Source organism: Denticeps clupeoides, chromosome 20, assembly GCF_900700375.1.
Source record: "Denticeps clupeoides chromosome 20, fDenClu1.1, whole genome shotgun sequence".
In the NCBI taxonomy this organism is placed as follows: Eukaryota; Metazoa; Chordata; class Actinopteri; order Clupeiformes; family Denticipitidae; genus Denticeps; species Denticeps clupeoides.
The window spans coordinates 4,589,956-4,614,464 of record NC_041726.1 but is presented as its reverse complement, the minus strand read 5'-3'; the positions used below and the strand labels follow the sequence as shown (position 1 = coordinate 4,614,464).

The 24,509-nt window shown below is 43.7% G+C and overlaps 1 protein-coding gene across 4 annotated transcripts in view; it reads left to right on the top strand.

Moving 5' to 3' along the window:
- vps50 (VPS50 subunit of EARP/GARPII complex) overlaps positions 1–24,509 on the top strand; it is a 96,971-nt gene that overhangs the window by 47,208 nt on the left and 25,254 nt on the right. For 2 of the 4 annotated variants that reach the window (XM_028964112.1, XM_028964113.1), the window contains 10 exons: positions 4,525–4,616; positions 4,696–4,790; positions 5,095–5,193; positions 8,213–8,303; positions 10,691–10,870; positions 12,439–12,557; positions 13,392–13,498; positions 16,274–16,395; positions 18,646–18,720; positions 20,261–20,341. In XM_028964112.1, the coding sequence (XP_028819945.1) occupies positions 4,525–4,616; positions 4,696–4,790; positions 5,095–5,193; positions 8,213–8,303; positions 10,691–10,870; positions 12,439–12,557; positions 13,392–13,498; positions 16,274–16,395; positions 18,646–18,720; positions 20,261–20,341 (1,061 nt within the window). The remainder of the gene's footprint in view (positions 1–4,524; positions 4,617–4,695; positions 4,791–5,094; positions 5,194–8,212; positions 8,304–10,690; positions 10,871–12,438; positions 12,558–13,391; positions 13,499–16,273; positions 16,396–18,645; positions 18,721–20,260; positions 20,342–24,509) is intronic. The other 2 variants (XM_028964114.1, XM_028964116.1) reach the window with 2 other exon arrangements.

The window sequence follows — 24,509 nt, the reverse complement described above, 5'->3', positions numbered from 1 at the left end:
AAAAAAAAATTAAAAAAAATATACACACACACACACAGACACACACACACACACACACACACACAGGTACAGGCCAAAAGTTTGGACACACCTTCACATTTTCATGACCATTTACGTTGGTAGATTCTCACTGAAGGCACCAACTCCACATGTCATTCATAGTTTTGATGCCTTCGGTGAGAATCTACCAACGTAAATGGTCATGAAAATAAAGAAAACACATAGAATGAGAAGGTGCGTCCAGACTTTTAATAAAATAAAATTCCATGACTTCCAACATTAGTTACAACCATAAAAAGAATCTTGCTAATCATCTTCTGAAATTTAACAATATATCCATTATATCCGTTGTATTATTTGACTATGGTCTGTTTAATTATGATATTACATTAATTTCCATGCTCTGACTTAAAAAAAAATGGCTAATGCGGATATCATTTCATTTCCGTCTTGGATTTTAAAGGTGGAGATGAACCTGATTCACTTCACACCTCCATAGAACAGATTATTAAATGCTACAGTTGAGATAAATGGTGGACAATCTGACTCACTCGTTTCAATTTTGTTTTTACCATAGTAATATTTGTAATATTTTTCAGGCTTGAACTGGTTCAAAGATGCATTTGCATTTGAAGACAATTTGTAGCTGATTATTCATTTTCATTTTGTTTCCTCTTGCTGGCTTTCAGAATAATTTTTCCACCTCCCCAGTTAGACAATCCCTGCTAATCACAGTGCACTAAGCATAGCCATGACGCTGTTCTCTCACTCTCCCCTTGACTTTTAATTATGTGTTTACATTGACAGGCGTTTTAGACCGAAACTGCCAAAAACTAAAACAGGTCTGTGTTACAAAGCATTTACTTCCAAAAAGGGACTTTGATCAGAAAAAAATCGAACTGATTTGTGTTTAAAGGGGAAACTTTATGAAAGGTGCAATGACCTTTAAACTGAACGTGTTGGTGTTCTCCGTCCGAATGACCGAACCCACACTGCGTTTTTACCCTTCATAGATAAAACCCTTCAAACACTGCAAAAACACCCAACTAGGGGGAAAAAAGCCTAATTTAATCTGAGTTTTTATCAAAATGTTTAACAAATATAAAGCAAACAGCTTTTTTCTTTTAGGTTATCGTTCTCTTGCACCACCCCTTGCGAAATAATCCAGGTCTTCACGTGAAAATGCTCTATGTGTAAAGAATTGGGAAGACTTGGAATTAGGCAGCCGGCATTGTTTAATGGCTTCACTTAGTCATCCACAGTTTGCATCTGGGCTCCGCATCATTGTCCTCCTCTTGGGGCGAAATTATGCGGAGAAAAACCGACTCGGTGGTCGGCAGCCAAGTAGTCCTTTGATAACAGCCCAACATCTACTGCTTCCAGGTTAAACGAGGATCTGGAACATTTTTCAAGCCTTGTGACATGGCCTCCACTCCTGTGCATACCGTACATTATTCCAAGAATTTGGAGGATCCTCTAGTGATTGATTTAATCAGTCACTAGCATAAATTTGAAGGGAAAAAAGCATGAAAACTGGCAGCAAATGTTTAATTTGCAATTTACTTTGGGTAGTTAGCCTAGTGGTTAACACGCCTGCCTATGAACCAGAAGGCCTCAAAGTCACAGGACTTACTACCATTGTGTCCCTGAGCGAAACACTTAACCCTGAGTGTCTCCAGGGGGGACTGTTCCTAGTCGCTCTGGATAAGAGCATCTGATAAATGCTGTAAATGTAAATATAGTCATTAAAATTTAATATGTCACTCACTCACACAATAACCATAACCTTTCAGACCTTCATTGTCGAGACTGCTGGAGCCCGTACCCGGTTCAGGCTGTGGACTCACCCTGGACAGGGTACCAGCCCACCGCAGGGCGTGTGCTCACACACACTCATACTTATGGCCAATTTAAAATCGCAAATTGTACATCATTAAACTGCTACGTATACGTCAGATTGCTCGGGTTTAAGGCGTTTTTAAAGCAGAAAAAAAATATTTTTGTCATTGTCTGCAAAATATATATCGAATTATACCATACCAATGTATGTTTATTAGTGGTTGCCACACCCTTATGTTAATTTTTTCCTTGTTTCATGTCGTTTTGATCTTAAATGTGGTGAAGATTTGTCCGAATCCAGCAGAAGTGCTTCGTGTGAAATGGAACAGGAAGACCGCTTTAGCACTCGTGAATGGATAACGTGCTGAAATAAGCCCCCTCTTTTGTCTCACTTAATCTCTAGAGTGGGATAAGGTGCAAGGATGTCAGAATGACGTCTGGCCATACGTACAGAGCACATGCCCTCATTTCTTTGTTTCTCCATGCGCTTTTTTTTTTTTTTTATTAAAAGTGTAAGACCCTCATATAGGTTGATACCTTCAGATATCCACCATTTCCGCTGGCACACTCAGACCCCAGCAGAAGGAAGAGAAAGTCATCATTTATCCTGATCGTTGTTTGGCGTAGACACATTCGCTGGCAGGATCTTCTTCAGCTCCATTTACTTTTTTCCCCCCTCTATTCTTTCCTGGTTCTCTACTTTCTCTCTGGCTCCATGACCTAAACGCGCCGAGAACAGAGAGATCACCAGCGTTGCGTCCAAGTGAAAGGCCAGTGTTCGCCTGAAGCCCTGCCGATCTGGGCGCAGTGTGACAGTGACCTTTTACCAGCCGTGTAACCCATGCACATATTCAAAGGCAAATTTTCAGGCTGTGAAATGCATCCTTTAATGCAGCTCTCATGGTCGGAAATGTAAAAATGAGAGCGTTTCTCTGCCGAGACCATTTATTAGTCCTCTTTCCCACCATTTGACATGAACACTGATATATCGATGAAACCCAGAGCCCCAAGACGATCTGCAAGAAAAGAGAAAAAGAAAAGGTAATTGTCTCCTTGAGTGAGGAGGAGTTTAAAAAAAAAAAAAAAAAAAAAAACTGAATGGAACCTCTCCTCGCCGTCTGATTCTTTGGCATCGACGTGTTTCCCTGGCTCGGCTGCGACCCTTCTTCGAAGCCCGATTCAAGCCAACAGGTCAGAGGAGGATCTGCTGGAACGTTTAGAACATCAGCCTGATATTCAAATCATAGGAGCAGCAGAAATTACGGATGCATATTTTTTCCACACCTGTTACATTTGCATTCAACATGTGTGTTGTTTTGTTTTTGCATCATTGCATCAATTCAATTTCTCTCTCTCTCTCTCTCTCTCTCTCTCTTTTTTAATATACTAGAGGCTACTGCAATGTGAGCTTTGGTGTAACTAAGGTCATACGTCTCCTCTAAGTTTCATGAGGAGAGCTTATACATTTTGCATTGCAGCGTGAAAGGCTGGAGCTGATTGCGTGGGTGAGTGATGCCATTGTAATGGCGGTCACACTGAGCAGGCGGAGAACTCTCGTTCTTTTTTCTGCCGTGCCCCCTTCCCCCCATCCTTTTCTTTCATTTTGATGCAAGCGACACCAGAAAGGAGCCAAAAGGTGCCCTGCAGCGACGCTAGGACAGAAGCCGAGTGCCTCCCGGCGTGCCAAGCTCACGTCATCGGGCTAAGCGGAGAGCGCAAAGACTAATAACGAACGCCCGGTGCTCCTGATGACAACTGTCACAGGGAATGTCTTCTCTCTGTCCTGACATTACGTTTCCCAATGTCCCCAAGAAGTCGTGCGTGTCACAAGATGAAAACTTTGCTTGTCTTGTACTGCCATGTTTTTGTTACACGACAGAATGATATTCTGCTGACCGTGTTAGGGGCGACAGGGGCACAAATAACATTTTCTAAATCAAGAATTGCATCATTCTAGAGTAAACCACTTGTAACTTGACTGTAGTGTTTGCTCAAACCAGTTCCCGACCTTAAACGTTGTGTGATGTGTCAAGAGTTTAAGAGGGGAGGTAATAATAAAAAAACCCGTAACAGTACTGTCAGTAGCAGATGTTAGATGTTATGGCTTGTCTGTGAAGTTGTCTGTGACAATCAAAGTTAGATCAACTATTTCTTAGGCTACCATCTTTCTTTGTGATATATTTTTTTTCTGAGATATGTCTTTTGAGAACAATGAGAGGGAAAAGAATAATGCAGCCCTTTGGTCTGATTGGTTCATTTGGTTGACTGATGAGGTATGTGGTACAGCACCTAAAAGGGGGCCTAGACTGTGCTTCTCAAACCGTGGAAAATACATCTGTTATGACTGGCATTAAAAAATGTTGCGTTTGAGAATAAACGTGAAAGTGAAGTGACTGTCATTGTGAAACACTGCAGCACAGCACACGGTGACACAACAAAAAGTGTCCTCTGCTGAACCCCTCACACATGCGCCCGGGGTGCAGTGTGTGGGGACGGTGCTTGGCTGATCAGGATTCAGTGGTACCTTGGCTGATCAGGATTCGAACCGGCAACCTTCTGATCACGGGGGCCGCTTCCGTAACCGCTAGGCCACCACTACTTGACAACCAAAAACCAAATCAACCAATAATCTAAATCAACAGAAAATGAACCCATCTTGAGATTGTCATGTAAATTCCTCTGTAGATGGAGACGGTGAGGACGAGTCAGACGAGTCCATTGTGGGCCGTACCTATGTGAAGAAGAAACTAGAACACGGCCTCACTAGGATCTGGCAGGTATGTTCTGGTTCTCTGCCACTATTCACTGTCTTTTCAGCCTTTCCTAACGATGTTCTGTTGTCCTCCTCCTCCTCAGGACGTCCAGCTGAAAGTCAAGGCGTACTTGTTGGGGACAGACATGTCCAGCTTTAAATACGATGACTTCATTTTGGTGCTGGACATTATCAGCAGGTAGGAACCCATGTCCTCATTAGTGCTAATTGCTGCAGAAAGCATGCGACTTGGCGCCCGTCCCTTGTGAAAAGGGCCGTAATCAGCTCTCTTTACAGTCCCGTTAATTGGAGGGTCATTGAGGTCTGGTGCAGCCTTGGCCCGGCGCTCACAGGTCGCTGGAGGCTCTGAAAGAAGCCATCATAGTCTGCGCTCTCAGGGCTCCATGTGTTGTGAAATCACACTATGAGGTTAATTACGGAGGTCGACCCACCTACCGCACGTCCAGTTCAGTTCTGTTTTTCCTCTTACTTCCCGGCCACAGGCTCATGCAAGTTGGCGAGGAGTTCTGTGGCAGCAAGTCGGAGGTGCTGCAGGAGTCCATCAAACGTCAGAGTGTGAACTACTTTAAGAACTACCACAGGTGAGAGAACCACCTCGCCCCCCAAACATCTCCTATGGTCTCATTTAGCCCTCTTGAGGTTAGAACTCTGGAACATGAAGTAGGTCAGCGCTGGAGAATCTGCGAGCGTCGCTCAGGGGTTGTTGCAGCGTTCTCAGTCATCAGCCGTGACTCGGATTTAAAAAGGACCCTGAGTGACCACAGCTTGTTTTGGAAACCTCCCCCCAAACCTACACCTTTATAAGACCCTAGATTTATGGTTTCATGCAACTGAATGCCATATTCTGCACTTTTCATGCAGATATAATTCATGCAGTTGTGGAATTGGCAAGAAATTAGAGGCGACTTAGAGGCACTGGCATTGATTTATGTGACCTAATGATGTTTGCAGCAGGCTGGTAGCTGGTGCTGAGAACCTATACGCAGGATCAAAATAAAATTCTGGCGAGATTATTAGAAATGACCATCGATCATTAAATGAATAAATCACAATAAAGAACTAAATCTGATCAGCCCTGAGCCCCCTTTTTGACAGGACCCCCCCCCCCCCCCCCCCAAAAAAAAAAAAAAATGTATGTTCTATTAGTATAGTTATTTTAAATCTATATCCTAATGCTTCTGAAATTACTCCAGAGTGTAGGAATCAGCATATATGTCAACTGGGTCAGAGAAAATGAAGATGGAACACTAAAGTATATGAAAAAGAAAAAAAAAAGTAACCCGTACTTCTAAACCCTAATAATAAACCTGCATATTGCTATAAAAGAGAACAGGGAGCATTAGTAGAGAAATTTCCAAATGGACACTAACCAATCAATTTGGGCACGTTGGTGATAATTTGGACACCATATCTGTCATTTGAGATTTTTTTAGGAACCAAACTATTTTTTTTTTTTTACTTTCTTGTGACCATAGTTATTCATTCCATCTAATTATTGCAGTTTTCGTATTGTTTTGGATATGGGTTGTATAGTGGTGGGGGGCAGTGGTGGCCTAGCAGTTAAGGAAGCGGCCCCGTAATCAGAAGGTTGCCGGTTCAAATCCCGATCTGCCAAGGTGCCACTGAGGTGCCGCCGAGCAAAGCATCGTCCCCACACACTGCTCCCCGGGCGCCTGTCATGGCTGCCCAGTGCCCACTCAGGGTGATGGGTTAAATGCAGAGGACACATTTCACCGTGTCACTGTGTGCTCTGTTGCATTGTATCACAATAACAATCACTTCACATAAAAAAAAAACTATAACTGAAAAAATGTATGAATAATACATTTTTATAATAATACATTCTAAAACATAAAGTGCATAAATTTCAGAAGAAGGGATCTGAAAATCTCTTCATCAGATGTTGAACAGGACAAATTGCTGTTCTGCACCAGAATATCCAGCATCTCCTCAGTCATGAAAACTCGCCTTTTTTTGCCACGCCACCGTAGTTTGCTCCAGTCAGAATCAGAATCTACAGAAACCGTGACGTCTATCGCGTGTTTTGAACCGTGTGGCGTTGTCGCATGTAATTGTGCACAATACGCGCGGGAACGTTCGTGCATGAAGGCTGGATTATGGTAATGTTTTTGCAGTTTTTGGCGGGCTCTCTGCACCCCGCAAGGGCGTGGTTTTTGAATTTATTGAGTTTTTGTTTAGTTGTGTGCGTGACGTTGGAATTGTGTTTTGTTTTTAGGTAGTTTTTGTGTGCCTTTAGTCGAAATTCTGCACGTTAAGATGATATGTATGTTTATGGGTGTTGATGTTGCGGCTGTGCTGCCCCTCTGGGGCACTGAATATTTTCCGCTGGAAATCAGAATATTCTAATTATACTAAATGCACTAGTATGTGTGGGTGACATCAATACATACAGCGGTTTGTCTACATACTTTTCAAATAAGGTCACCGTCTATAAAGAGCGGGATTCACTTATGAGAGCTGTAATTACTTTAACTGCGTGAAAATAGACCGATTCAAATCATTTGTGTACTCTTACACACTCTCTGGTGTATAATTCATACATGATATGAAGTTATTAAAGCCCAATCGAACCTGGGAAAAGCTGCAAGGTGCCGGCTACTCTCGCTGGGCCACAGAGGGAGTTGTTCTCCCACACGAGGGTCCATCACAGCTCCGCCTCTACTTAAAAAGTGAAATGAAAAGGAAATAAAAAAATGTAAAAAAAAAACGATCAGCATGGTGCAGCGCTAATGGCCGTCTAATGAAGCCGTCCATTTTCCTGGTGTTTCAGCGACACCTCCTCAGTAAGAAATGGAGGCAGGACGCTCGCTGCTCGTGCATAATTTTCGGATTCCTCTGCGACGCCCTGGGTGGCACCCGTGGAACGAGGAGCCGCCGGCGGTTCCGAATGCGGGCGTCGTCAAGGCATTCTGTCATTACAGGATAAAATGTGCCCGCTGGCTTAGTCTCAGACGAAAATGACAATAAAACGTCTCTCCCTCCCACTTCCATAAGACGGGTGATAATCGTGAGTATGGTTCATGTTAAAAATGTTGAATATGAATGCAGATGAGGTGCGAGTTGAGCGTTCTCTTTTATAAGTGTAAGTGTAAAGTGAAGTGATTGTCACATGTGATACACAGCACACGGGGCACACAGTGAAATTTGTCCTCTGCATTTAACCCATCACCCTGAGTGAGCAGTGGGCGGCCATGACAGGCGCCCGGGGAGCAGTGTGTGGGGACGGTGCTTTGCTCAGTGGCACCTCAGTGGCACCTTGGCGGATCAAGATTCGAACCGGCAACCTTCTGATTACGGGGCCGCTTCCTTAACCGCTAGGCCACCGCTGCCCCACGTCTCTTATTGTCTCTCCTGCGCAATCGTTTCCTTTTAACGGTTGAGAGACTGGTGCTCATGGGAATTATGTCAAGTTTTTCCCATTTCAGAAAACGGTCGCGACCTGAGGGTAAATTGCTTTTGACGCTGTGCTCACGTTCTGTTCATCCTCTTTTCATCTTGCTGAGTATTTCGCCAAAAACATGTTGCTCACTGTGACTCTACCAACCCCGACTCCCCCCTCCCCCCATCTGTGTCTCTCAGGGTCCGCCTGGAGGAGCTTCGAATGTTTCTGGAAAACGAGACATGGGAATTGTGCCCCGTTAAGTCAAACTTCAGCATTGCGCAGCTCCATGTAAGTTGGAAGAAACAAGCAGTGAAATTATTCGCGTTGAAGGTCAGCGAAACGGTGGAAACCATTAACTGAAAGAAAACGTTAATTTGTGTTTGTCAATGTCAGAATAGTTTCCTGCCCTTGCAGCTATTTTTTTTTGTTTAGTTTAGTTTAAAACAGTAATAAGTAAAAGTAAATTAATAATGACTCCCCCAACACATTTTAATGGTTAACAGGGAGGAGGAACTTCTGGGTAAAAGTGTGTCTCTAACTCTAAAATGAGTGGTATGATGCAAAGGCCGATTGCAACTCAATTTCAAGACATTAACAAGTAATTGAAAAAAACTGAATTAAAAATGAAACTTTAACTTCTAATGGAAATTTATTCCCACACAGCCTGATGCAACAGACGAGCTGCTGTAGCTCGGATGGCTGAAAAGAGTGCATTCTGGTTCTGCTAAATTGGTGCCAGAACACGCAGGGCATCTCAGTTGGCTGTGTTCGGGGCCGTGTACCTGCAGGCCGGTCACAAACCTATGAACATCGGAACTGGACAATTGTGCAGTGGAATAAGGGGCCCTGAGCCGACGTATCGACGTATTGCGACGTATCGCGTTCTCTTTTACATCATGTGGAGGAGGCATGGTGAAGAAGTCAGGTCAGCAGAGGCCCTGTGATGCTTTGTGCGATGTTCAGCTGGAAAATCTCTGGCTCTGCCATTCACGGGAACGCCCATTTATGTGAGGGGAAAAAAAAAAAAAAAATATTCCCTGATGTCAGTGCCCTCTTTCAACGGGACAATGAGTCCTGCCACTCTGCAAGATCAAGAATGTCGATTTGGCCTCTAAACTGTCCCCTTCTTAATTAGGACGAGCATCTGTGCCACAGCACGCCATAGTGTCCTCCATAGTGGATTCCATGCATCAGTGAGTCAAGGCAGAAAAGTGTGACCTAGTAGCCAGGATGGTTGTAATGTTATGCCTGATATGCCTAGTTTAAATGTACTTATTCGCTGTCTGGGTCGTGGGCCAGCGGGCCTGGGACACTGGGTGCAGGGCAGCAGGCACACCTCGGGGCGCAAGCAGCCGTCACACGCATCTACAACCAATTCGGAGTCTCCAGTTCACCAAGTGCTCACCTGAGGTCACTTGACATTTCTTAGAACTTGGCAACAGTGACAGAAAGATGTCAAGTGTTGTTACCTTTTTTTTTTTATTTAGCAGAAGGGACTCCCCGTCTTAAGTGAATCAAAGCGACAGCTGCAGAACTTTTATTCCTTGTTCGTTCATTTAATTCTTTGCCACGCGAAGGGGAAACAAACGCACGCGGCGTCGGTGGAGCACTCGAAGGTGACACCGTTTCTTCCTTCGTTTTTTTTTTTTTTTTTCTTTAGCAGAAATTGAGTATTGACTGAGTGTTGCCTGAAACAGGCGCCCTGGGGCGAACGAGAACTCGGGAGTTCCTCTGCAGTACAGTCGCGGGCTTTTCTCGCCTAAACTGCGCGGCCTGCAGCCTCAGCTTAACACTGAAAGATTTATATAAATAAATGTCCAGATGCACGATGAGCAAAATGCGGCTGTGGTATTTTTGGCGGCCCGGTGCCAACGTCATTTGGCACTTAGCGATAATGTCAAGCACTAATGGGATGATGGCGACGTGCCCCACGACACGGCAGGCAAGGCGAGCAGGATAAAAGCGGAATTACCTGGCCTGAGGTTTCGTCGGAGAAGCCTGTGTGTTGTCTTACATGCAATATTTGTAGCTAAAGAGACGTTGTTTTTTTTTTATTTTATTTTTTTAATAATTTTCAATTACCAGCTCTCATCCACTTAAGTCAATTGATTGCAACAGTCCAATTAAAGGGAGTCCATCAAGGTTTTGTAGGTGCACTGTGATCAGGACGTCCTGCTAAAATCTCAGATAAGTGAACTGTCGAAACGTGGCCACTGTATGCACTCAGCCTTGATTATGTGGTAGTATGAGGGGGGCACAGCTGGAATATGAAAATAACCTGATAAAGTGGCGTTGTCACGCATCTGTGGTTTAGACAATAAAGCAATACTGGTTGATGGCACAAATACAATCTGCTTCTTACATGCTTGTAACTACAGCAGTGCAGGTTTATAAGCACCTGCTATTATAATGCCACTTAATGCAAATTATACATTATAATAATATAACACTATGTAAGTGGTCCATGGCATTTTTTTTATGTGTATTGATATGTGAATTGAAAGTGTACAGCATTAGAAATGTTGATTTTTTTTTTATTATTTTTTTATTATTTATTTTTTTTACATAACCAAATCTCATTAATTGATTAGTACTAAGTGCTGGAAGACTGTTCATGTATGGTTTTTTAAATGGTTTCATGGGGCGTTTGCTTATGTTGTTTTTTCCTTTATCAGGAGTTTAAGTTCATGGGCCAGTGCCGTTCGCCCTCGGTGTCACCCAACAGACAGGCGTCCTCCTCGACGGGCTCAGGAGAGGTCTCTCTGTTTGAGCAGTACCACCAGGACGGGAACCCTTTTGAAATGCAGATCGAAAATAAAGAAGAGGAGACCGAGGACGTGCTGGCATCCAATGGGGTGAGGTGCCGAAAACTAGGATTCACAATCTCAGCATTTGTCTTTTTTTTTTTTAAGAGTGAAATTAATTGTTGCACAGGGATTACACACACACACACACACACACATACAAATACATCCATGTATATATAACAGGATTGCAGTTAGAATAGATAAAGTTTGAAATTACCTCTGGTTACCTTTAGTTAATGGCTTTTTTACTCCATTTCAAGATATGGTTAAAGAGCTTTCTTTTTTTTGGTAATAATTTAAGAATGACGTGACAGTTTTTTAAACACCTTTTAAAAAAAAAAAAAAAAAAAATCCAATTCAGTTCCTTCTGACCACCATCGTGGTTGAACCAACACAAATTTCCCCTGTGAGCTGTGCTGCCTGGCAGTGAGTTATTATTGAAGTCCGAGTATAAATAGGAGCCGTAATTAAGCGGGACATAATTATTTATCAGATGGTAAGTGGTTCATAGGCCCGTAACTGTCTGCACAAGGGTCATTACCGAGTTTTATGGCAGTAAAGGTGTCCGCATGCGGTGCGTCGGCTGCCATTAGCTTGACATTTAAAGATGAAATGGCGTAATGGACACAAACACCGTGTTCTGACGGCCAGAGGCGGTGGCCTTCAGATGAAGAGATGCCATGGAGATAGAGGGCAACTTCATTTTAATCATTTGCAGAGTGTAAATAATCCTGTCAAAAGTGTGTGTGTGTGTGTGTGTGTGTGTGTGTGTGTATATATATAATCATAGCAAATTGCAAATATTATTATTACAGAATCACAGCAAAATAGTTTTATTAGTCACACATACATAGGACCATATTCTGAGGCAAGATTCATGCAGGCTGCTTTGGTTCCGCTGGGAGCTGCGTTCTTGAGCTGAGCAGCATTAAGCACACCTATACAGTCAGAGGATGGCCCATTGAGACCGTTTAAAAAAATCAAAAGCAGATCTTCCTTTCATCTTTGAGCCTAAGAAAGTTTGACCCCTTTAAGTGGGGTCATTACATTACTGTACAATCCCTTGTTTTTAAATGACCCCCAGATGCTCCCAGAAACGGGCGTTGCCTTCAAATGATGTTCTTGGTTTTTCTGGTCCCCCTTGATGCTGAATTTGAGGTCCAGATTGTGCAGCATGTTAACACATCCCTACGCTAATTGTTGAGCACCTTCAAAACCATTTGTGCTTACGTATGGCTGGCCCGGAATTGTAAAGATGAACCCTTTTTGCGAATTCCAAAATGATTTGAAGCCTTATTAAAGATTGTGTTCTAGGCAAAATAATTACACACTGACAAGATATCGACAAGATGGTTCTTCCTTGTTTCTTCTGTTTCTGTATAACCCGAAGACCTCTTTGAACACCCTACACCTAGCATTTAGTGCTGTGCTCATCACCAGTTTTGAAGTAGTGGCCACAGTGTACGGAAAAGTAAATGAGAAATATACCAGCCGCCGTTCGTGCTTCTATCAGCGTTGACCTGATTGCTTCATAACCCGTCCAGGGCGAGAGCGAGATGATGTCCTTTCCATTATGGTCACCTGACGGTGGCCCTGTCTCTGTCTGTGCATGTCAGTATGAGTCAGACGAGCTGGAGAAGAGCGTGTATCAGGACTACGACAGCGACAGTGATGTTCCTGAGGAGCTCAAGCAGGACTATGTGGACGAACAGACAGGCGACGTCCCCTTCAAAAGGTCAGTCGTCCGCCCAGGCACTGATGATGCAACACATGAGCCAGGGGTGGTGTCCACATTACCTACAGGACAACATTAGGACTTTCCTTACACTTTCGCCTCACCCCAATTGAACACTCGGCTTGGCGACTAGAGCGGTCATTAATTAGTTTCCATAATTACCTAATATGTTTTTTAAAAATAGTTTATGAACCTGTGTGCCTGCTGTTTATTAGCTTCGCCTTCATTAATTTACTGCCCCAAATCACATTCCTGCAAGACATCGTTAAAATGAAAAAATGGCCCTCGGTTCTTCTCTTTGATCCAGCGATACTGATAAATCTTTTCTGTTTCAATACATCATAATCCGCAAATTTGGTTCCGTAAAAATGTTCGTGAAGGTTTTATGAATCCTTTACCTTTTATTTACCACATAATACGTAATTGGCTGAAATAACCAGATGTTTGGAGCATTATTCCTATCCACCCAGCTCTATATACAGCAAATTTTATTACTCTTTTTCAAAGTCATTGTGCCTGTAAAGGATTCATTTGCACTTGCCTTATGGTGATGACAGCCTGTATTGTACTAAACAGCCTTGGTCTAGGCCATGTGACTCTAATCACGCAGAATTTAAACCAGTCTGTTAGTCCTCAGTGCTGATATGAATGTTATAATGCGATATAGATGCATAGAGAGGGGCTCATGCACAGGTGTCAACGTCTCATTGGCCAGTGAGGTCAGTTTGTGAATGGAGGTCCACTCACCCTCCCCAGCTCCAGGGGTCCACGGCGGTAAATAAATGACCTTCACCTCGGTGACTTCCCATGTCCTCCCACCCCTCTCTTAATCAGCGTGTCCAAAGAGACGATGCGAAGCCGGAAGAGGTCGGACTACTGCCTGAACAAAGCCAACGCGCCCATCCTGACCAACACCACTCTCAACGTGATCCGCCTGGTCGGTGAGTAACCCCCCCACCACCCATGCCCAGATAATGACCCTAAGGACAGAAGCCGGGTGGGGCTGAGGAAAAGATTGGCCTTTGCTGACCCTTTTTAATAGGCTTCCATTTCCCCATCAATTAAGGGGCTAATTGCCATTTTAGCAGAGCCCTGGCCACGTGACCTGGGTGGACTTGCGGTCATTATCTTCCAAAGGCCCATGTGACTGCTCATATCATAAGTGTAATTTGAATGTGTGATGGGCTTTCCTTAAGAATGTTTTGTCTCCATTACAAATAAAATCCTTTGTTTTAACCTCGAAGTACAGTGTAGCAATGTTAATGACCAGTTTTCTAGAATTTGTATTATGTTCATCCCAATATTGTAAGTTTATGGTTTTGTTTTATGGGGCAGTGGTTGGCCTAGTAGGTAAGGACACCGACCCGTAATCAGAAGGTTCGAATCCCGAACCACCAAGGAATCAACATTCACTGGTCATCACGGATTGGTTGATGAGTATGAAAACTATGCAAATCTTACAAAATTACCTCCAGTCACCAGATCTCAACCCTGATGTAATACCTCCAACGTCAGAAAAATGATTTTTGGAAGGAGTTCCTCTGTAGTGAAAGGAGATACTAAAATACAATACAATCAATTTTCCCAGGATGCCCTGGGAGGTCTTCCGCTCAACTTTTAGGTCCCCCACACAGATCCTTCAGTATCCTCATCGTAAGCCGTACCACGTTGCCATCATACGTTGCAAAGGCAGAGCAGAGCATTAATTTACTTCTGTAGAAATGAGGGTGCTCTTGACTGAGGGTACACTGTAAAATAATAAATCTCTTTCACACCGCTACCAATGTCTTTGATTTTTTCTCAATAGTCTATTACAAAAGCGATGTTAGGAGATCAGCAACTGGGAAAAAAGTACCTGTCTCAGCAGAAGAGTAGAACCTATTGTATTTCCATTCATCGACTCCCATCCAGCATTAACTTTATTACTCGCTAGTACGCTTGTTCTTATTCATTATTACTTTTTCCCTCAAACTCAATTCCGCTGCCCTCCGGAGAGCGTGTAAATTTACTGATCCATGTATAAGTAATGATAACTATTCTTCTGTAGAGCCACTACTCCATTCTAATTGATTTGAAAAAGTTCCTCTGAGCAAATTAAAAAGCGCCGGAGAGCTCTGCCTCGCTGTGAGATATTGACTGCTGGGGCATTCCCAGCACTTAACTGTCGGTCAGGAGCAGGGTGGGAGGACGTGAAGCCCCATTTGATCAGAGTTAACATTATTCTTACTTGCATTGTATTGCCTTTCTGTTATTCCGCTGCATTTCTATATGTCGCCCGTTATTGTCATCGGATTAAAAGTGGCTGCCACAACATTATATATAACATAGAGCACTATGTTTTCCAAGTAGTAATAATAATTACATTAAATGTAGAAATAGTACTAATGATAGTAATATCTAATTCCTAATACATTATTATTTCATCATATGATATTTTAATTAAATCAAATGGCTAAACGAATCCTATTTTGAATGTAACGTTAATAGAGGAAGAGGGTTTTAACAGAATTAATTTAATTTGAATTTGGTTGTTTTTATGTTATTCCCTTTCCCTTAAAAATTCAGTAAAACATTTTCACAGAGCCAAAACAAGAAATATTCTCAAATAAAATAAACAAATAAATAATTTAAATAATTAATTGATCACTTAGGCTAAATGTACTATCATTGATAAACACATTCAACCTGGCAGAAACTGCCTACTTGGAGAAGACCTTGTTATTTAAAAGACTCTTTTAAGAAGGGTGAATCACAAGGGCATTCAAGTCGCTTCACCATGTTGCAATGCAAAACGTCAAATTAGGAAGCAATTAATGAAGGGTTATCAAACGTTCAGCACATAGCTGATCAGGGTTTTCAAAATTACATCCAATCAGACTGCTGAATAGAAGATAAATATATTTATAGTTCAATTTAAAAAAAGAAAATACATTACATTAGGCCAACTGATATTGTGTTGAACAGCTCAAAGTTGGACAAGCATGCCCAGATAATGCAATCATTATTTTTTTTGTTCTGCAATGTAATATGTCAACTGGAAATAAAGCAATGCTATCAAGAAAAAAGGGCAGTTATACATACATCTTTCAAAAATTCCCCTCTCTTGCTTGTATACTGCAATAAGGGCTGTAGTTGAGCAATAATTAGTCAGGCCTGTACATAGGACACATGAATGGATTTAACACAGCAAGGCATTGCAAGTCTGTTGAGAGGAAACAAAGTAGGGTAAATGTTGTTTATGCGCTGTGCTGGGAACCATTATGTGATGGTGTTTCAAAGATGAAGGCGGTGACAAACAATGCAGCCATCAAACATGCTGACTTCATCGCAGTTGTATGGCCTCCTCCATCGCTATCCACCAACGTTCTGCTTTTTAAAAAGCGAACAATTTGCACCTTCTGTGTTCCATTCTGGTCATATCTCAATAGCACCATGAGGACAATTCCGCTAAATGCAATGAACTCAGGGTCATTGTGACCTCACGTACTTTATAGGCACTGCATATCAGGAATGTTGATTTCTGAAGAAGCCGATTATGTGTACAGGGACGTGTTGAAAAGAAATTGCCTGCCTGTTTATTCTCATTATGTTGAAAAGGTCGAGTCTAATTGGGCTCTATTTGTCTAATGTCGTGGGGTTTTTGTGAGATAAAATGTAGTTTTATGGGTAAACAAGGTGAGATGTAATGTTGGAAATATTTCGTCTGCTTGTTGCAGGAAAGTACATGCAGATGATGAACATCCTGAAACCCATCGCCTTTGACGTCATCCACTGTGTCTCCCAGGTGTTCGACTACTACATGTATGCCGTCTACACCTTTTTCGGCAGGAACGACATGGTACGTCAGGTCTTTCCCAGCATGCTTTAATGCGCCTGACCTGCTTTCCATATGAACGCGTCTACACGTGTTATTATTTTTTTATTATTCGGTCATTTGATACGTTCTCTTGATGCTCCTTTTATGTTCCTTTATGTTCTGTTTAATCTTTTTTCTCCATTAAACACTACAGATATGAGCCATTATGGTAATGGGTAATGAAACCTTTAGTGGAACATACTTTCCTGCTCTTAAACTTTACGTTCCTTTTAATTTAATGACCTTTTGGTCATAATCTCCATCCAGTAAAATGGTGCCCACCATTGTTAGATAGAAATAGAAATAAAAAAGATTTTGCAGATGCCTAGAAAGCTTCACATGCGAGTGTGTTCACTTTTTTCGTGTTTATTTAGCATTAAGAGCATTTTTTTTTTTTTTTGACAACTTGAACATCTGACAACTTTCATTCTGCTTAAAAGTCCTGCTAGCCAGTACATACGAGTAGCCTTGTCACACGTCACCCGCAGAAAGGACCGCGCCGATGGCGCGCCTGATTATTTCTAGGCCCTTCCCATCCGCCGAGTCGGGCTCTTTCCCAGCCACCCCCCCGCGCGCCCCGGCGTACGTCTGTCCCACTAAAGCTAACACTCGCCGACAGTCCTGACTGCAGCCACTCAGGAGGAAGCCCCCTGCCTCCGAACGTCCGTCCCCCATCGGGAAAAATACCGAAATAAACAAATAAATATTAACCCGAAGAAAGCGCAGAACGCAGAAGTTCACACAGATTCGGGTCTCTGTTGATACAGGGTGGTTTTCCGAGGCCCATTTCCATGAGCAATGAGCGCCATCAATATTCTAAAGGGCATTACGCTATTATGCAGCGCCGTTATGTCGACTCTGGCAAGCGCGGACGCCGAAGCGCATTCGCGTTGCGCGGCACGTGGCCCCCCGTGCCCCCCGAGTTAATGGCCTGCCTTTCGGGCCCCGAATGGAAAATAAACAGAAGGCGTTATCACAGATATGAATCACCCTGGCCGCGATGAACCCAGCTCGCCGTGGACGGGTGCCACGCGCACTTCGCTCATTGTCACGGCCGCAGCTGCCACGCCAAGCGACGAGTCGTTTTTTTTTTGCCGCACAAATAGATAAATAAATAAAGGAGAACATTAGCAAGCGAGCCGGGCGTTCTTGTCCCCACGACAGTCATCTGTTTGGGGGGCCTGGAGAGGCTGAAGACGGGGCTGCCTCTTTTTCTTTTACCCCTCTCGTTCGCTTTTTTGTCACTGTGCTCATTTCCGTTCATCTCTCTTCTTCAGCATTACTGTGCCACGCCCCTTCTCCCGTCTGTCTCTCCAAAGAATACGTTTTGTAGGGCTGCGGGGCTCTTAGATTAATTGGGAAATTACGGTTTTGTTTTGCCTCGTGATTTTCAATTATGATTAATTTTGGGGGACGTGCAGGTGGGCAACGCAGTGTAACGTACCGGCGGGGCCGATGGAGCTCTCTTCTGCACACAGACAGACTTAATGTATCTTGGAGGGGCACAGCGATGGTTTCCTCGCTTCAGTCAATAACTCAGATGTGTTCCCAGATATGTGGATGTTTTAGCCCTCCGCCCTCTGAAAATGTGCTGGGCAAAAAAAAAAAAACCCTAAAAACTGCAGAAATGATCTCATATTTAACCGCCGCAACTACTGAACCCATTTAAATGAAACATTACCCATTCTGAACAGGCAGCCCTGCCTCCTGCATTCATTTGCTTGCTCAGGGAACCATTGGTGGACATCACAAATGTGATCTCTGGACCGCACATCCGCTAGGAAACCAAACATGCGTGTTGATTTTCATCAACGAAAAGATTCCCCTTTTAACATGTGTGGGGGTCTGTGGTTTGTTGGCATAATTTCCGGCACCATAATGTTCACCCCGTAAATGGATTTGATCTACACACAAAAATAAACGAACAACAATACTTGCTCTCTTCACTGATGCTCCGTGGTCTTTCTAGTCCATGTGTCTGACGTTCAGCCTACCTGTAGGGATTGATGTGGTGAAGCTCACAATCTGCCAAAGGCGGTGTCCCACCCTGCTCACCGTTCAGTCCTTTTAGGCTTCCGGCTTCAAGACCCAAAACTGTCATCTAACACAAACCTGTCCCACTCTTAACCAAAGAGCGAATGCATTCCGAATGTCATTGCCTTATTTATTTCATTTTATTTTCTATTTACTTATTTATTTATGTTGCTTCCCCCCCCATGATTTTGCTTGAAGCATGCGCCTTGTCCATCTGTGCCACCTCAAGGCAAAGAGCCTGGCAGTGCCAGACAGGCGGCACCTGCCTACTGGGTAAGGTAGATTGTGTGACAACCCCCCCCCCTTCCCTGTTATTCTTGCAGATGTTGTTCGTCCTCCTCTCCTCATTCCTGTATGGAGTTCATATTCTTTAGACCAGGGGTGCCCACAACTTTTTAAAAATTACCAAGTCAAAATGGTTGAGGGTATATGTTGGGGTATATTGCATATCTGCATGAACCTCTATGGCACATTGTCCAAACCTGGACATTGCTGGTCCTGGCCCTACATGAATGAGTTTCCCTGAATGGAATCACTTCGGAATAGTGATGCTAAACCTCACAAATGACGTTTGAATATAAAATAAAACTCCTCCTCCCATTCCGGACTGTTTCTTTGTTAGGTTTATTTTTTTCAATACCCTGTCTTTAGACAAAAGGGTCTTAACCATGCGTGGTGACCCATAGTGAGGATGGATGATTGACTAGCATCTTTTTTTTTATAACATGAGGTCGTATGATTACTATATTGGGCACCCCTGCTCTAGCTTTTCATCTGTACTAGAGTAGTGTGTAGGCTTTTGACAGTTTTTCAGTGAGCTGTGCAATATTTATCAAAATACTTTCTGATATTAATCAGAATTGTAAGAATTTATCATTTAAGACATTATTACGACATTGGATTTTAATTGTGTATACACACACGCATATATATATATATATATATATATATATATATATATGACACCATGTTATATTGGAGTATATGTACCCTACACGACTTGCTGGCTCTTCCCCTCTCTTTTTAAAAAAGCTATTTTTGGCCTTTTCAATGAAAAAAAAAAAAATCTTGCACAGAACCAGAGCTGATAAAGTTGTCAAAATAGATTTCATTTTTTCTTCCAACTTTACTAATTTGATCGCTTTGATACTAGGATGTTTTCTGCTTTCCGACTGTTGCATCTGCACAACGTGCGACTTTGATGTTGAGTTGACGATAGATTCTGCATATTCACTTTACCTGCACTTTGCGCATAATAGTTTGAGCCCCCGGAAGAAGCTCGTTGATCGCTGGGTCCGCAGCCGCACGTTTAGTTAAGTTTTCGGGGTTCGTGGTGAGTGACACTCGGGTCAGGCTGACCTAGAACAATTGGCCTTGTTCTCACCGCTCTGCACGGACCTCGGCCGACTCTGGAGAACAGTCTGGGCAACGAGCGAGCTGACAAATGTGAAGTCTGGACCGGCCAAGAGTTGGAGCCAAGCTAATTGGAAAGGAACCGAGAAGAGCAAACCGCTACAAAATGGTGGCGTTTGTGTGGGGGGTAAAAAAAATAAATAAAAATAAAAAACGGGCCAGTTCGTTTGCACGCGTGTTTCCCGCCAATTGTCTAATTGCCCTCGGAGTCCCATCGCGCCGTCGCCGATCGGACACAGCTTTTCTTTTTCCGCCGTTGAGTTGAATCGAGCCGCTGCCAGACTGTCCTGCGGGCCGCACGGCTTGCGTAATAGCCGCATTCGCGCTAGCCGGCGCTCCCCAGCCCGCGATTGGCGCTCGCTCACTGGGTGTGAAACGCTGTTTTTCCCCCCCTCCGCAGTACGAATCGTCGGGGCTGGGCCTGATCAGCAGCCGGCTGAGGACGACGCTGAACCGCATCCAGGAGAGCCTCATCGACATGGTAAGCAGTTCTTTTTTTTTTTTTTAATATTCGATACCCTCTCTGCCCCGAGCTCTATTTCTCCCCCGCGGAACCCCCCGGGGAACGGAGGCGGTCGCCTCTGCTTCCCCAATCATCCTCATTAGGGTCATCATCTCCCGGCCCCCTCGGGGACCCACTGCCCCATCCGCAGGGGACTTAATTGCCCTGAGCACACTTAAATGGAGCCGAGCTCCCGTTCGTAAAATGGTGCGCCCATTAGGATGGCGACCCTGCCCCGCCGACGCGCCCACGTAGGCGCGGCTCGCGCGCGTTATAGAGCCGGGTAAATACGGAGGCACTCGCACTCCGCTAGCCATTAGTGGACCGACAGCCCGAGGAAAATGACCAGGTAAGAGCGCGAGTGAGGAGGATGCCACGCAGCGAGGGGCGGGCGGGGATATATGGCGGAAGGCGCCGATTAGATCTTTCCCCATTTTCCTGCTCTGATCCGTTTGCAAACAAGAATACACTACGGGCAGGCCGCGGTCTCCGAACTGTGGAGCGTCACGGGTCTAGCGCACCTGCTGGCTAGATGAAGTACAGCTCGTAGCTCTGCCCCTGCCCATGTGTTTTAGTAGTCATCTTTACATTACAGCTAGAACACAATTGTGTAATAACTGCTTTATTCAGTGACGTTATTATTCATTCTAAGAATTATGGCGCTGGATGGTCTATGAACTGCACTAGATATCATTGTTTCGTTTTTGTTCTCTATCTTGTCATTTTGGTGACTAAACGGTGGTCAAACAACTACACTTACATTTTAAACTTGAGCAAAGATGAAAACAAAGCCAACCTAAGACATGAGAAGGTTTTTCTAAAGTAATTCCAATCAGACTGTGCCTATAATTTCATGAAACGGGAGATAAAAGGTTGCTGTTCATGAAAAAAGTCGTCATTGTTTGTAATAGTTGGGCTATTCTGTGGGAGGCGATAGTTTAGTTTTCATAGAGGAGCACAACTTGAAGGTTAATTGAAATGCAACTAAATGCAACTAAAAGCCTAATAATAATGCCAATACCCATGATCATTCCTGACCGTAACATCTGAAGGCCAACCACCAGACTCATTAGGTGCACAATAGACAGCTATTTGTGGCGACTGGCGGATTGTTGCAGCATCGTTACGCTCGACCTGCCACGGTTGCGCTGTCGGAAAACATCACGGGAGCTCCGCTGTCTTCCAGTGGGCAACCCGCTGACTTTGCGTTTGCTTACTTTGCACCGCAAGTCGGTGACGAGCTCTTGTCTGTAGCGGCTTGGCAGGGTCGCCCGACGGGAGGCACCAGGCTGCTGGAATTGACAGCTCTCGGGTCGCACTTTGTCACCAAAAACGCCGCCGGGCCCGTTCTCTTGCAGCAGCAGCAAACACCTTCTTCACAAGTTGAAAATGAAAACCCGACCCGCCATTGTTCATCGTTGGGGGGCACTTGTGAGATGGCTGCGGCCCGCAGAAGGAAAAAGAAAGGGGGGGGGAAACAGAACGAGAGAGAAGCCTTCACTTTTAACACCTTCCATGTTACTGGGCTGGCGATGTCATGTCGCATGACGTTCTGAGATGAAGGCAGAGGGAGAGGCAGATGGTGGGGGGGGTGAGCTGTACAGCAGACAGAGCCTGATGATATCGCATGGTGGCCAAGCTGCAGATGCCTGAACTAAAAGCCGTTGAAACACTGTCACCAGAACAGCAGGAGCAGATGATCGTCTGGACGAATTGTTTGTTGCCTTCAACCATGAGATCTATACATAGACATGTTAGAAAAAAGGAAAAACTTTTAGTCAGTTTCCCCCAAAAACAAAAGCTCTTTTTGTTCCTTGTGATAAATCATTAATAACAGAAATAAATTTAAATTTATTATGAAATGTTTGTCATGGTTTATCTCAGGGTGCTAGTAGCCTAGCGGGTAACACACTCGCCTATGAACCAGAAGACCCAGGTTCAAACCCCACTTACTACCGTCGTGTCCCTGAGCAAGACACTTAACCCTGAGTGTCTCCAGGGGGGGACTGTCCCTGTAACTACTGATTGTAAGTCGCCCTGGATAAGGGCGTCTGATAAATGCTCCAAATGTAAATGTAAAATCTTCTGTTGTGTGAATGCAGAAACAAAAATGAGACGTTCCCTTTTCTCCCACTCTATTTAAGTTTCCCCTCATACATAGAGGATTATCTTTAAGATGCCCCACTCACACACCCATAAGAAGAAGAGACCTCATGTGTAAACCAATTAAAAAGTTAATTACTCGCTGTGTTGCCTAAGTGACTCCTAAGGAATCCTTGTGGTATGGCTCACAGTTGCTGCTTAATGACTGAATGTAGGAGGGGTAGGAAGGCTGCTGGGAAGCATCATCTTCCCTGTTCAGAGAATTATACAGTTGCCTTCAGCATTGGCAAATCACAGACCAGCATGGGATTCTTCACCTTCTAGAGCAACACCAACATGAAAGTCATTCTTCCATTTTCCATGTACCTGGTTTCCTGGCTAAGGAGCTTGAATAATCCATGCCTAAAATTTTTTTTTATCTCTTTCTTGTTTTGGCAACGGAGTAGTTTTTGTTCACTGAAATTAATGACAAAAGATCTTCGTCAACAAACATTTTTCACATCACAAGTGAAATGAGACGCAGCAAAAACGCTGATCATGTGATCATAACTATAATGAAATATGTCATGCACTATGGTTTACAAAGTATAATCTGTACTAAAATTTGTGTTGCCAGAATCGAGATGAGACGTGATTTCTTCTCGTTTAATAACATAATTTATGTTATGGGTTTCTGTTTCCTGTGTCTCCCACCAGGTCACACAGATATCATCTGTTCCTTAATATGCATCTTTACAATTAAGTGGGAAAGAAAACAGAATATGTGGTCGATAAACATGGAATAAATAAGAGTCTTCGTATATGGAATGCATGTAGACTATTCTTGAGTCTATAAGGTAACAATAATATTATAATAAGATAACCTTGTTTTATATATGAAATTGACTGAAAGAAAATGTTGTTTTTGTCTGTTCTACTAGGTACCTGTACTACATTGACTGGGTTAAGTAGAAATGCATTACTAAAAAAAGAGCCTGGCATTGCAAAAAATTAAAAAAAGTTATTGTGAGGAATGCAATAAAAATATTCACTAACATTACTCCTATTCAGGCTCCATACAAAATACCATAGTCTGCTGAAAAAATGCAATATGGTTTAAAAGATTGCAGTGATGCAGGTAAACCTAAAATAACAGACCTGGGCTGGATTCAAAATGGCATACTTCTCCCCCCCAGTCCTGATCCACACAGGCCCGACGGAGCTGGCAGTCCCACGCCCCGTGCATTTCCAACTCACTCAACAGCTAGGTGGTTAACCTCAAGCATGTGGTTGGGTCACAGTTCCCCACATCACGGTTTTGGCGTCGGGACGCTTAAATGGGGCACGTTTACTAGATTTCTCTCTGTGGGTGGAGGCCCGCACGGCCTTCTTGTTGCCTGTAGGTGGGTCGTGACAGCCGACAACTACGCTTTTTTGGCATGAATTCAAATTGTTTGTAATAGAGTCTGTTTAATAAAATTATAACTTCCTTCTGACAACAGTCATGTGGGGTGTAAGTTAGCCAGAGGCTTAGATGGGCGATTAAAGATGGACAAACCGTTGCTTGTTGAAAACAAGCAAAGAAAACTGGATGGTTTGCCATGCGAATCCGATTGCTGGTCCTTGCAACTCCCAGAGAGCGGCCATTTGGCCCTATCCCCCTAGCTCTACCAGAGAGGTGCCATGTGGATCAGTTGTTTTTACATGGGGCCAAATATGTTTTTTATGGGGGGATGGGGAGTGACACATTCCAACGGGCCACCCATTTACAAATAAATTGGACCCAACTGTAGGTGATTGGGTTTTTAGTTTGAAATCAAGGGGCCATTTGGCCTACCTCTGGTAGGGCTGAGGGGGTCAGAAAAACCTAGTGTTAATTCATAGAGGACATAGCAGATATCTTCAATTGACCAATTCAAGAGGCATTGGTGAAGGAAGCCTTTATTTCCCTCTTCCTCTTGTCCGACAGTGTAAATAAAGTCATACGGACCTGTGGGGGCTGGTGATTTAATTTCCTTCCCAGCAGCGCACCACCAGGAAAAAAGGTCCTCGGGGCAGGACACAA